The sequence below is a fragment of the Phasianus colchicus genome, chromosome 28, assembly GCF_987193195.1.
Source record: "Phasianus colchicus chromosome 28, bPhaCol1.hap1.1, whole genome shotgun sequence".
NCBI lineage: Eukaryota > Metazoa > Chordata > Aves > Galliformes > Phasianidae > Phasianus > Phasianus colchicus.
Window position 1 is genome coordinate 1,298,206 of NC_143463.1, and position 12,701 is coordinate 1,310,906.

At 57.5% G+C, this 12,701-nt stretch overlaps 2 protein-coding genes across 4 annotated transcripts; one reads left to right on the plus strand and one right to left on the minus strand.

Annotated features, from left to right (window-relative positions):
- Positions 1 to 49: 49 nt before the first annotated feature.
- KLHL33 (kelch like family member 33) lies at positions 50 to 4,701 on the plus strand. 3 transcript variants are annotated; one of them, XM_090126136.1, is made up of 5 exons: positions 50 to 567; positions 1,213 to 1,740; positions 1,978 to 2,911; positions 3,264 to 3,434; positions 3,850 to 4,701. In XM_090126136.1, exons 2-5 carry the CDS (start codon positions 1,218 to 1,220, stop codon positions 4,424 to 4,426), a joined length of 2,205 nt encoding a protein of 734 aa, XP_089982262.1. In that variant the 5' UTR covers positions 50 to 567; positions 1,213 to 1,217; the 3' UTR covers positions 4,427 to 4,701. The 3 variants fall into 3 exon arrangements, with proteins under 3 accessions (XP_089982262.1, XP_089982261.1, XP_089982263.1); XM_090126135.1 differs by having other exon boundaries at positions 1,418 to 1,740; XM_090126137.1 differs by having other exon boundaries at positions 549 to 567; positions 1,160 to 1,740.
- Positions 4,702 to 8,770: 4,069 nt separating this feature from the next.
- LOC116236094 (uncharacterized) lies at positions 8,771 to 12,481 on the minus strand. Its single transcript, XM_090126138.1, has 2 exons — positions 11,783 to 12,481; positions 8,771 to 11,261 (listed from the first exon to the last, which is right to left on the minus strand). The coding sequence occupies exons 1-2, from the start codon at positions 11,783 to 11,785 to the stop codon at positions 9,135 to 9,137; spliced, it is 2,130 nt and encodes a 709-aa protein (XP_089982264.1). The 5' UTR covers positions 11,786 to 12,481; the 3' UTR covers positions 8,771 to 9,134.
- Between the last annotated feature and the right edge of the window lie 220 nt (positions 12,482 to 12,701).

Below are 12,701 nucleotides of genomic sequence, written 5' to 3' on the forward strand. Positions count from 1 at the left end.
GATCCTGAAGAGGCGATGGCATTGGATGTTTTCACAAGTTCGTGGTTAAGAAGAGATGTTCAGGTGCAGGGTGAAAGCATGGAAGGTGATAAGCATGGGTTACAAAAGGAAATTGTGTCTAGGTAGAAAGAAGATCTTATAGTTGGGATAGATCACTGAAAAATGGACCCAGAGAAGCTAGGATACTGTAGCTTTTGGGGATACAAAATTCAGCCATATGTGCAAATATGAGGGTATAGGGACAGGAAGTTTAGGGATGGGGATATGAGTTCTCGGAGATGGGGAAATAGTGTTGTGGGGCTGGGAGGCAGCGGGGATGGGACAGCGTGGAGTTCTGGCACTGCCTGCACCCTCCTGCCTGAGAGGGAAAAAATTCCAGCGCTGTCCTCCCACCACCGTCCTCAGGGAACCCTGCTGTCCGACCGCCCCGTCCGGGGCACCGGGGCCACAGCCCTCCCTCCAGGCCTGTCCCAGCTCCAGTGCTGCAGCCACGTGTCCAGGCTGGGCTATAATTACCCACACACATTCCTGGGGGGTCACAGGAGCGTCCCAGAGCTGCAGCGGGCGGTAAGGTGGGATGAGCGCGCGGTCGCAGCGCAGTGCGCAGCACAGCAGTGCAGGACGTGGCACGCGGCACACAAAGGACACACAGCACTGTGTGATGTGTGGGGAACTCCATGCACTGCATGGGGACGGGGACGGCAGGGTCAGCACAGTGCAGAGCAGCCACCACGCGTGGTTTGTGGTGTGTGGCACCAGTGGGATGGAGTGATGGCTCTGAGGGGAGCTGGGCTGGCAGTGGTGGTGGTGTAGGTGGTGGTGGTGATGGAGCAGAGGTGGTTGTGAGCGTGGGGCAGCAGCTGGGGGGAAGGGATGATGGGGGACGCTGGGCTGTGGGCTCTGGCTTTCAGACAGATTGGCTGTGTGCCTATAATTTCATCCTGTGCTGTGCAGTAGAGGGTTGAGCACTGAGGCATGTGGGGGGCATCCAACTCAGCTAAGGAACGGGAAAAGCCTGCAGGTCTCATCTGTCTTGGCAAGAGGCATCAAGTTCAACTGTGGGGCAGTAGCAGAGCGTGGTGGTCTCAAGCCCTTGGCAATGGATCCGGTGTTTTTTGCCATGGGGCAGAGCCAACAGCAGCTCCGTGTGCCCATCCAGGACAACCTGACTGTGGGGATGGCACCCTGACCTCATTCCACGTGTTCCCACAGGCAAGATGTGGGTCACGGAGGGGCCAGCCCCAGCCCAGTGGCACCTGCGGGATGGGGCCCACGCCAGACACTTCCTGGCCATGGCCAATGACCTCCGCACCGCGGGACAGCTGGTGGATGTGGCTGTGGGCCCCGAGGGTGACGTGGCCCATGCTGTGGTCTTAGCCTCCGTCAGCTCCTTCTTCCTATGTTTCCTGGAGGACAGGACCCGAGAGATGTGCCGGGGACCCCCATCTCATGTCCCCCTGCCACCAGGGGTCACACTCTGGGGCTGGCGGGCCCTCCTGGCCTTTGCCTATGAGGGAACTGTGCCCCACGGCAGGGAGAGGGAGGTGGAAGAGTCCGCTCGTGTTCTGGGGGCTCCACGAGTGGTGGCTGCCTGCACACCCCGGCTGGAGAGCGACCACCAGGAAGGGGGTCCTGAGGCCCTGGAGGAGCAGTGGGAAACACTAAGAGCCATGGAGCAGCTCCACGCCAGCGGCCTGGGCTGTGACCTCCAGCTGCAGGCAGGGGATGAAGTCATCCCAGGTGAGCTGGGTGTGGTGATCCTTGGGGGGGAGTGGGAATGGGGTATGTTGGGTCCCCTGGGGCGGAAAGTGGGGACGAAGGGCAGTGCTTGCCTCCAAGCGGGGATGGAGCAGCAGGTGTCCTGTGGCTGGTCCTGTGGGGATAGGGGGGGATCAGTGGGGGACGCCTGAGTGTCTTGAGATCACTTAGGCACTGGGTCCTCCTCCAGCCCCCATCCTTTTTCCTCCTTTCTCCTAGTTCAGCGGCTGGCCCTGAGCTGCTCCTGTGACTTCTTCCGGGCTCTCTTTACTTGCCCCATGAGGGAGTCGACCCACGACCCCACAGCCCCGCTGAGCACAGGACTGACCCCCATGGAGCTGCGCCTCCTCCTCTCCTTTGCCTACACGGGGGCTGTGGTCGGGCCGTGGTCCGCGGTCCTGGAGGCAGCTGAGACCTCCCTGCGCTACCAGGCCTGGGGGCTCCTCACCCTCTGCCTGGATGTTTTCACCCACAACCTGACCCCAGAAACTGGCCTGGACGTGCTGGCCTTTGCCGTGGCTTACGGGCTGGCCCAGGTGAGCCGCGCAGCGGAGGACTACGTCTTGGCCACCTTCCCTACCGTAGTGGCCACTCCAACCTTCCTGGATCTTCCTGCCCACCTTCTGATCCGCCTCCTCCGCTCTGATGGTCTTAATGTCCTCCATGAACTGGAGGCTTTGGAAGCGGCATCCCGGTGGCTGAAGGCCAATGGAGATGGCCAAGAGAACGTAACCAAGGAAGTTCTGTCATCTGTTCGCTTTGCCCTCATGTCCGGCCAGGAGCTGAAGAAGATCCCATCGGTCACCGCAGGGGTGGTGGACCCAGGGCTCCTCCGCCAGCTGGTGGTAGAGAGTTTGTCCCCCATGGTCCAGCTGCCATGCCGGGTGCGCTCCTTGCAAGAGGTGCTGGTGGTCTGTGGAGGAGACAAACTGACGCCGAACATGGCTGCCCGGAAGCCCAGCAGGAACCTTTGGTTTGCTCACCGCTACCTCAACGCCGTGGGGCTGGTGAAGCACGTGGAGTGGAGGGCATTGGGGAACTTTCCTGACGGTCCACGCTTTCGCCATGCTGTGGCTGTGGTAGGCAACACCCTCTACGTCCTGGGTGGAAAGCGCTACTACGGGATCCGTGACACCCTGGCCAGTGTCTACAGGTGAGGGCCGTGTGGGGTTGGAGGAAGTACTGGGGGAGGGAGAGCTGCTGCATGGACCTGGGCCTCTGCGTGTGGCCCCGAGATGCTCCGGTTGTCTGCTGGCCTGGGGTGTGTCTGCCCCTGTGGAGCCCTCCTGCACTGCGATGCTGTGGGGTTTGTAGGGGATTGGGCAGGGAGCATTATGGCATTGGTGTTGCCAAGATGATGTTCCTGTGCAAGGGGACCGTGGAGCCCCAGAGCATTGTAAGGTTGGCTGCCTGTGGGTGGGTTGTTGCTCTCAGCAGTGCTGACATCACCTTGTGCCATTGTGGATAGCAGCTAGCCTCTTGCTCCCTTTCCCTCTCAATCCCAGGTATCAGCCCATGGACAATTCCTGGGAGCGCCTGGCCAGCATGACCTGTGGGAGAAGTTACTTTGCTGCTGTGGCTCTTGATGGCTCCATCTATGCCCTGGGGGGCAGCTCAGGTGATCTGTACTGCACGGACACTGTGGAGTGTTATAATGTGGCCACTGACACCTGGAGGTGAGACCTCTCTACTTAGATGCCCGCTTTCCCCTGCCGTAGCAGCCCCTGGCATTGGTCAGTGGTGCCCACTGAGTGCTCTTTGTGTTGCTGACACTCCAGAAGAGGAGTCACAGTTGGGCTGTGATGCCTGTTGGGTAGTGAATGAGTTGGCTGGTTGTATTTGTGAGGGTCTGCTGGCTTTGCTAATGAGAGGAATCATTTAAATGTCTTCCAGCTATGTTTCTTGGGTGATCCATTGGGTGTTGGCCAATGCTTCCCACTGGGGGGTTCTACTGGGGCTCGATGGGTGTAGCCTGCTGAGTGCTCAGTGGATCCATGGCTAGCAGTGCCAGCAGGGATCTGCTGGGCAGGCAGTCACCATGGGGTAGCCCTGCTTTACCTGCCCTTCACCCCTCCCTCTCTTCTCCCCCAGGAGGTGCCAGTCCTTGCCAATGGCTCTGTGTGGACACGCAGCGTGTGCCCTGGATGGTGCCCTCTATGTGTCAGGGGGGTGTGATGAGGCGTACCAGTGCCAGACAGCCCTTCTGCGCTACATCCCAGGTGCACCAGCCACGCTCCTGGCCCCTATGAATGGCCAGCGAGCTGGCCACATCATGGAGGAGGCGGGTGGGCAGCTCTATGTGGCCGGGGGGCTGTGCCAGCGGGACGGGCAGGCTGGCTACAGGGACCAGCTGGCCTTTGAAGTCTACAGCCCCAAGCTAGATATCTGGGTCCTTCTCAGCCCTTTGCCCCACGCCCATGTAGTGGGGGGTGCAGCTGTGCTGGGAGGGGAGCTTCTTGTGCTTGGAGGGTACAGCCATGAAACGTACCGGGACACCCACTTGATCCATGCCTACCAGCCGGGCGCCCGGCGCTGGATCACCCGGGGCACTTTGCCCCATGCCTATACCGACCTCCAGGTGTGTGTCCTCACTGTCCCCCCAGCACTACGTGGCCCCAGTTGCCTTGAGGACTCCTCGAGATCACCTGATGCCCTCCATAACACTTAGGAGTCATTCAAAGCTCTGTACTCCATACTGGGCTCCCAGTGGGCACTTCTATGGGGCAAAATGTCCCCAGGCTCCTCCCCAGAACCCCAGGGAGTCCCCTGCACTGTGGGGCACAAAGACCACACTGCACACCACCACACTGTACCTCCAAGAATGCTCACGATGTTGCCCTGCCACCCCAAACCCTTCAGTGGGAGCTGAGGATCTCCCAGTTCCCCCACACCCTTGTACTGAATAAAAGTGGCTCCTGAACTGCCTGTCTGGGTCTCTTTTGTTCTGCTGAGGAACCCAGACATTCGGATGGTTCTCTCACAAATAACAGGAGAGCAGGGTCTGGAGAGCTGAGTGTCCTGGGTGGATGATGGTGGGGACCAAGGCTGCCTGCATTCTGGGGTCCATTGGGGAGCGGTCAGGGGAGGGTATGAGGGCTCTGGGTGCCTATGTTCACTGGGTCTTGGGATCGAGATGATCCAGCCATCTTGGAGGTTGTGGGGGATCATGAAGGAATATGGGAGTGTTCCTGGAGTGCCAAGGTTTTGGGGTAGATTGGAGGTTAGGCTGGGGAGGGTCCTCAGAGGTCTTGGCTTCCTGGAGTTTCCCAGAGGGTACAGGATACATGGAGATGTGGGGGAACCCTGGGGAAGTCTTGTGGGAAGAAGCAGGGATATCAGTGATATTCTGGGGATGGGAAAAGGGTTCTCGGGTGGCAGGGGAGGGCTGCGTGTTCTTATAGTACCTGGGGGTTTTGGGGTTAACAGCATCCACTGCTTTTTCTTTCCCTATAGATCCAATCATGTTTTGGGAGTGAGCCAATCGAGTTGATGCGGTATTTCTTAGCCTTGACAAATCCACAGTCTGTTCCAAATCAACTTGTCCATTTAGCACCCAGAAATGTGCTCCGAGAGGTCTTGCTCTGGGATTTTTCCAGGTACTGAAGACCAAGCTGTAGTTCCCTGGTTGACCTGTTGGCCTTTTTTAAAACCGTTGCCACATTTGTGTTTGTCAAGTCACCAAGAACCTCCTTCTATCTGTAGGACCTTTCAAGGATGGCAGAGAGCAACATGCAAGGACGTCGCTGCCCTCAGCAGGCGGGGAAAGAGCTGGTGGGTCCCATGGGCATCAAAGCAAGTCTGGGAAACTCCAAAAGCAGATTGAAGAGAGGTCTCTGAGCAGGAGAGCTGCCCGCCTGTGTCTGCTGTTTGAGAAGAGAGAGGGCTTGTGGGAGAGGTGATGGAATGTGGCTGCGTTGGCCGCAGCAATCGGCGTATGTATTTTGTTATAGGGATACGTCTGGGTTCAAAATCATCTGCTTTAAGTGCGAGGGAAAACTGCAGCCCCTTGCTGAAACTTGCAGGTGAAAGAACGTGAGAAACTAGAAACATCATGGCTACAAAACAGTTCTGTAAGAGCACTGCAAGGTCTGAGCTACAGCGCTAAGAACAAAGGTAACCACAGTCGGTGTAGCCTCACCTATCTGCAGCACAGCAACCCGACATTTCCACGTACGCGATTCGTGGCTGCGAATGGCAGGCTGGAAACAAAGCTCCTGCCTGGAGGAAGCGCTCTGCACTGTGCTGCATGCTGCCCTTTGGCTCACTGCCTGGCTGGGATAGCAAGCAATGTGAGAAATCTGTCTCCAGGCCTTCAGCTGACAGAGGGATCCTTCTATGTCCTGTGCAGCCCTTGCAGGCAGAGCAGTGGGTTAAGTGTGGGTTGTGGGAAATGGGGGACAAAACGTTATGGAAGGATGTGGGGGAAAAGAAACATATCTACTACCCTTACCACCAATGATCACAAGATATTTGTAGCAGGAGCAAAAAAAGGGAGGAAGGGAGGAAGGAAGGGAGAGAGGGAGAAAGAAAAAGGAAGAATAAAAAAGGAAAAGGAGAAGGAAAAGGAGAAGGAAAAGGAGAAGGAAAAAGAGGGAAAGGAAGGGAAGGGAAGGGAAGGGAAGGGAAGGGAAGGGAAGGGAAGGGAAGGGAAGGGAAGGGAAGGGAAGGGAAGGGAAGGGAAGGGAAGGGAAGGGAAGGGAAGGGAAGGGAAGCTCACAGCTCTGTGTTCTCCTGTGCCCTTCTTCACCACCCAGATCCATCAGTTGCCTGTTGCAATCAAATCTGAAATGGCCCTGAAGGATCTTTTCAGTTACGCATCCTGATATTCTTAGTCCTTATTCTTAGCACAGCAACAAAACTGAGCATCCTGGAGACAATGCCCAGGAGAGGTTACTTGTGGCAGCCAAGACAAGAGAGCTATTACTATCATGGGTGTTTTCACCTGTTCTGCATGTAATATTGTTCTTGTAGACTGATCTATTTCTTCATTTACCTGCTGAAATGTACTGCACAGTACCTGGATCTAGATTTAATGGTTTTACATCTTAATCTTAACATTTGGTGGACTGTTCCAAGTGGCCGTTGCTCAAGCATTAGCCTATGATGTCCCACTCCCCAGAAAAGTCTCCAATTTCCAGTGCAGGTGCTGGCTAACAAATGTTTTCTGATACTTTTTTTTAATATACACAAGGTTCCCAGGTGGATGGATTTAGCCTCTTCTTAACCTTATGATCTCTCAACCTGTCTGTAGATGTTCACCTTTCTCATTTGTTGCCCACGTTGCTCATTCCCTGTTGGTCTCCCTGGAGGTCAGGTACAAACCACCACAGAGCAAACAGACTCAAGGTGGGGAAAAGTGATTTCATCTATTGTCGATTGAAATAGAGTTGGGTGGGGAGAAGCAGGCACACCTCTTCCCCCTCTCCCCACTCCCCACCCAGCCCCCTCCTCTCCCTCCTCCTAGCGTGGGTCCATAACTGCTCCCCTGCCTTTCTTGGTGACCTCCTCAGCAATTCTCCCCTAAACATAGGCACTGCAGCTGTCTGTATCACGAGGCCCCATCCCTCGGTGCCTATTAGCACCAGCATTCAGCAGCTGACGAGGGACCACGGTGCTCGTGAGGATGGGAGCAGTTCCCTCCTCTCTGACCTTTCCTTGAGCCCTTGGGTGGGCAGTGAGGACAGAAGGAGGGCAGCTGCCCAGCTGTCCCCACGAAAGCAGCCCTGGGGGTTATTGTGCTGTGGGGGGGCAGCATGCAGGACTGTGCACTGAGCGTGCATTTCCACCCGCTCAAACTACAGCACTGCAGTCCCCAGGGACTCTCTTTGTGCTCATATGTTACACATGAAAGGATTTTGAGGTTTTGCACATGGTGTCCTGGTGCATGGAAGGAAAGGTGACTTAGCTGCTCCAGTGCAGCATTCGGGGCCATTTGGAGCACATTTGGAGCACATTTGGTGATGCTGAGGATGAGGGCTGTGGCCATAGGGACCCATTGCATCTCCTCTGCATCTGTTCGATCTCTTGTTGTACAGATATTGTTCTTGGCCCCTTACTTTGAGGACATCAAAAGCAGTGGATTACACTGGAGCATCTCTTGAATGAAGTTAACACTCCTGCGGATGCATGGCATGGATGGAAATGAATGGGACTTTTCCACCAGAGCCAGAGACATTGCTGGTGTGACATGGCTTTCACTGGGGAAAAAATAAGCACTGCTTCATGTGGGCCCTTCAGAGGGCAGTGAAATACCTCCAACTACAGCAGTCTGCAGTGATGGCCAAGTCCACAACCCCAAAACAGCCCCTTCTCAGAATTCCCTTTGGCTTTCCCTGCTCCCAGACAGGTGCAGCTCCTCCTGCAGCAGCAGGATCTCCCCTGCCAGCCAGGCTCTTTTCCTGGAGCCAAGAAGAGCGTTTTGCAGCTGGGCTCCAACACCATCGAATCACAACCTTCGCTGTGTGCATCCCAGAAGAAGGGATCTGACTAAGGCACTCCTGAGTATTGCCCAGAAAGAAAAAAAAAAAAAAAAAAAAAAAAGAGCTCCTGACACTTTGAAATGACCCTAAAATGCCTGGGAACGGTGAGGAATGCCACCAAGGCGCTGAGGCAGGATGAGGGACCTGCAAAGAAGTCGCTCCCTGCTGCATTTTTGGAGACCTCAAATTGGTTCCAGGAAAATCCCAAATGGTTCCAAAATCCAGTGGTCCTACATTCCAAATCCCAATGGTTCCAAAAAATCCCAGGAGATGTGGAGAAAATGTGTAGCTCTTCACTGGGTTCTGTGTGGCTGCAATGCGGTCTCCCGAAGGATCAAATATTTGGGGCAAAAGCCAATGTTGTGCTTCCTATCTAAAATCCTCCAGCTCTTCTTCTTCTCTGTGTCAGGAAGTTGCACATGAGTGGACATTTCCTCTGTTCTCTGCAGTTCCAAGTATTGAGTACAGCCATTTGCTGTACTCTGACAGCACTACCAGAGGTCTAATGAAATGAAATTAGCCCCCATATGGAATTCAGGCAAAGAGAATATTTATTCTGTGATTAACAACCCAACTCTGGGTTGAAAGCATGATGTGTCTGTGTGTGTGTCATTTGAGCAGAAGCAGTTAGCACGTAGCAGACAAAGCCAGCTCTGTTTTCCCACACTGACCCCAAAACCTGGCATTTCAGCCCCAAGCTTTGGTTTAGGACAACTCCCACCCCTGCCAAGCAGCCCAGAAGCCATTTCAGATCTAGCTAGCACAATGAGTGTGAGTAGTGCTGGGGCAAGGAGCTGGATGTCTTCCCTTTCTGCGGTGAGCAGATCTTCCTGTCGTGCAGCAGGAGACATGAGCCAAGCCGTGCCCCCCGTCCTCCCTCTGAAGGTACAGGAGCATTTACAAGGTGTTGGCAGCGTGTTTCACCCTGACAGCACCGATGGCCCTGACTCCCCTGTCCAGGCTGTGAGCAGAAGGGCTCTGTGAGCTGAGCTTTGTGGCTGTCAGCTCTGTGGGGAAAGGGTTGGATGGAGCATTCAGAGGGCCGTGGTGGATCCACAGCTCCTTCGTGGTGCAGAAGGACTTTGCAGGAGGGCCGCGCTGCACCCCCAGGTCTTTAATTGTGCAGTAAGTGTGGGATGTGGCAACTTCAGGGCACAGCTCTATTTCCTTGGTGGTGCAGAACGTGGAGCGTTGTTGGGAGCTTCGGAAGATGCAAAGATCTGTGGTATGACTTTGAGTTGAATTCCCCCACCTCAGCAGTGGATGCTGCACCTCTTGGGTCTGCAGTGAGTTGTGTTTTGTCAGACACGTCCACACCAGGCAGCAAGCTAAAAGCAGCACAGACAGGAGCAGCAGAGCCAAGCAGGCCAGGTAGAGCACCCAGCGCAGGAGACAGCAATGGCTCAGCACCCAGTGCTCCCAGTGCAGATCCTTCACAGCTGCCTGTGAGTGCAGCACGGATGGAGTCTGTGCTGGAGTGGAGCACGGGCAGAGCAGGGGAGGTGGGAGCGGAGGAGATGGGCGGGGGGAGCGTGTGGTGTCCAGGGGAGCAGACAGTGTAGGGGTGTGAGCAGAAAGCGTGGTGTTGGGGACCACCAGAGTGGGTGACGTCAGAGCGGAAGGTGGAGATGTGGTGATTGAAGTGCTCTCTGGCTTGGTGGGGGAAGGCAGAGCTGAAGGACTGGTGGAAAACGCTCCGGTGGACGTTGTGAGAGGGCTGCTGGCAGCACGGGTGGTGAGGGTGCTCTGTGCATGGCTGCTGGTGCTGGGAGCAGCTGTCAGAGAGATGGTGGGGCTGTGCTGGGTGCTGGGGGGAGCCGTGTAAAAAGGGGCAGTGCTGGGGGGCTGCGAGGGATGCACAGCGCTGGGGAGGGTGATGGCGGGGCTGGTGGATGCAGGAGGGGCAGTGCTGGAAGCCGTGGTGTGTGCAGGGGTGGTAAGGAAAGCAGCCAGGGTGAGACTGGGGCCGGCAGGGATGCTGAGTGGTGGACTGGCGGATGTGAGAGCAGGCTGAGTGTGTGGGGCAGCGGTGGGCTCTTCGGAGCTGGGTGGATACGTGGGGGTCAAGGAGGTCACGAGAGGCTTTTTGGTGGTCCCTTCCACATCAGCGTAATCATAATCATCACTTTCTTCATCCCCCACGTGGCCGCAGTTGGGCTTGAAGCGGATGATGGGCTTGTGCTGGTGCTCGCTGGGGCTGTGGCACAGCACCTTCTGCGGGGCCAGCTCCACCTTCGTCTTCCCCAGGCCGCGCTCGGGCTCGTAGACACTGCCCTCGTTGCTCAGGATCCACGAGCGCAGGTAGACCAGGCTGCAGTCGCAGTGCCAGGGGTTGTCGGTGAGGAAGACGTAGGCGAAGAGGTGCCCCTCGGGGAAGAAGCCGGAGGGCAGGGCGCGGAGCCGGTTCCCCGACAGCCACAGCGTCTCCAGCTTCTCCAGGTCCCGCAGCAGCCCGGCGGGGAGCTCCTCCAAGGCGTTGTCCGACAGATCCAAGTCCTTCAGCGCCCGCAGACCCGCGAAGGCGTCCTCGGGGAGCGTCCGCAGCGCGTTGCCCCGCAGGTCCAGGTCCTGCAGCTGCGGCACGGCGCGGAAGGCCGCGGGGGCCAGAGCGTGCAGCTTGTTGTGAGCCAGGGCCAGGCGGCTGAGCGCGGGCAGGCCTCGCAGGGCGGGCAGAGCCTCCAGCGCGTTGCGGGACAGCAGCAGCTCCTTCAGGCTGGGCAGCGGGGCCTCGGCGTGCACGGCCCGCAGGCCGTTGTCGGACAGGTCGAGGTCCTGCAGGGCGGGCAGCGGCTGGAAGGCGGCGGTGGAGACGGACGGCAGGCGGTTGGCGTTGAGCAGCAGGATGCCCGTGTCCTCGGGCAGGCCGGCGGGCACCGCGCCGAGATCCCGCCCGGTGCAGTTCACCTCCACGATGTCCTTCACCTTGTTCATCTCCCACGGGCAGGGCGGCGGCGGGGCTGTGGAAACGGCCGCGGGCTGCAGGGCTGCGAGGATCAGCGGCAGCAGAGCGGGGAACCGCATGGCCTGCGGGGAGAGCCGAGCTGTGTGCGCCTGTGGGTGCAGCCCTGGCCCTGCTGCACTCCTACACCAGCCATTCTGGGGTCCCCAAGCCCACCTCCTCCATCCCCACCCACCCCTGTGGACAGCAGGCTCAGACAGCACCGTCTCTGCCCTTGTGCCTCTTCCAGAACTTCACGGAGAGACAAAACCCGGAGAACATGCCCTGCGCTGCTGCGTCCCCCCAGGCCGCCATTGCCACCCTCGCTGCTGCAGAAGCAAGGGCTCGGAGGCATCTCTGCAGCCTCACGCTCCTGGTGCTGGAAAGCTGTAACTGGGCTGGAAGAAGCTCCCTGAACACGCTTCTGCCCTCTGCCACACTTGTGTTCGTGGGCCAGGAGATGAACCGCAGGACGAGAGCTTCCTCTGCGCAGGTGTACACGTCCCAGGCACCCAGACCCCAGGCACTCGGACTCAGAGAACATGGACCCCAAGCACCCAGACCCCGAGCACCCAGACCCCGAGGGCCACCGCTCCCCCGCGCTCACCATGACCCCTCAGTGCCTGCTCTCCTGCTGCTTTGCCTCCCTTCTGGCAGCAGAGGCTGGACAGGCCCTGTATCGGCACCCGCAGCTGCTGGGAGGGAAACTGCGGTTTGTGGAGAAGCCCAGCTCATCTGCTGTGCTTCAGCACCACCTCCCGCTTTTATTGCGCTGCCACATCACAGCTCCTTGCAAAAGTCTCCACCCAAGTGCAGCTCCGTAACTTCTTGCTTCTGCACCACACAGGGGTGAGGGTTGCACACAGGAGCAGCCCGTGCTTCACACCGCAAAGGCTGGGTCACTTCCAACCCTGGGACAAGTGTCCCTTGCTCTGAGATGCGCCCCTTCCCCTGCCTCAAAGCAGCTCCTTGGCAGCTCTCCCCGGGTTCCAGCCCTGCACCTGGGGACGGCAGCCTGGTTGGGGCACCGGGGAGAGCTGGGTTCTGCGCATGGCCTCAGCTGGTTGGTGGTGTCAAAAAGGGCTCCTTTCTTTCTGACTTCCCAGGAAAGAAGGGGATGGCTCTGCTGGGCTGCAAGGCAGCTTGAACACTGCTGGGAGAATCATAGAATTGCTCAGGTTGGAAAAGACTAAAAGACCTTCAAGATCATTAAGTCCAAACACAACCATACTACCCTAACTCTTACAACCCGTCGCTACAGAGAAGCCACGGCACAGAGCAGGGAAGGAGATTAGAGGCAGAGGAAGGAGCTGGGCTTTGCAGCTCTTCCTGCTTACAGTTCCTACAGCCAAGCTGTCTCTGCCTCCCAGGTCACCACAGAGCACTTCAGGGCTCAGGACATGGGGTCACACAGAGGCTCCAAGGGCAGATGTTGACCAGGATGGCTTTTGCACAGGTTCTCCATTCTGTGGACTCAGAGGTTAATCCCAGGCAGCAGCTAAGGACCCATCTACTGCTTGCCCACT

What these genes read in the sequence shown, in the direction of transcription:
- KLHL33 (XM_090126135.1), top strand. Translation starts at nt 317, where the DNA reads ATGGGACAGCGTGGAGTTCTGGCACTGCCTGCACCCTCCTGCCTGAGA. An exon ending in ACCCTGGCCAGTGTCTACAG is followed by an intron (nt 2,912 to 3,263) that starts GTGAGGGCCGTG and finishes TCTCAATCCCAG; the next exon opens with GTATCAGCCCATGGACAATT. An exon ending in GTGGCCACTGACACCTGGAG is followed by an intron (nt 3,435 to 3,849) that starts GTGAGACCTCTC and finishes CTTCTCCCCCAG; the next exon opens with GAGGTGCCAGTCCTTGCCAA.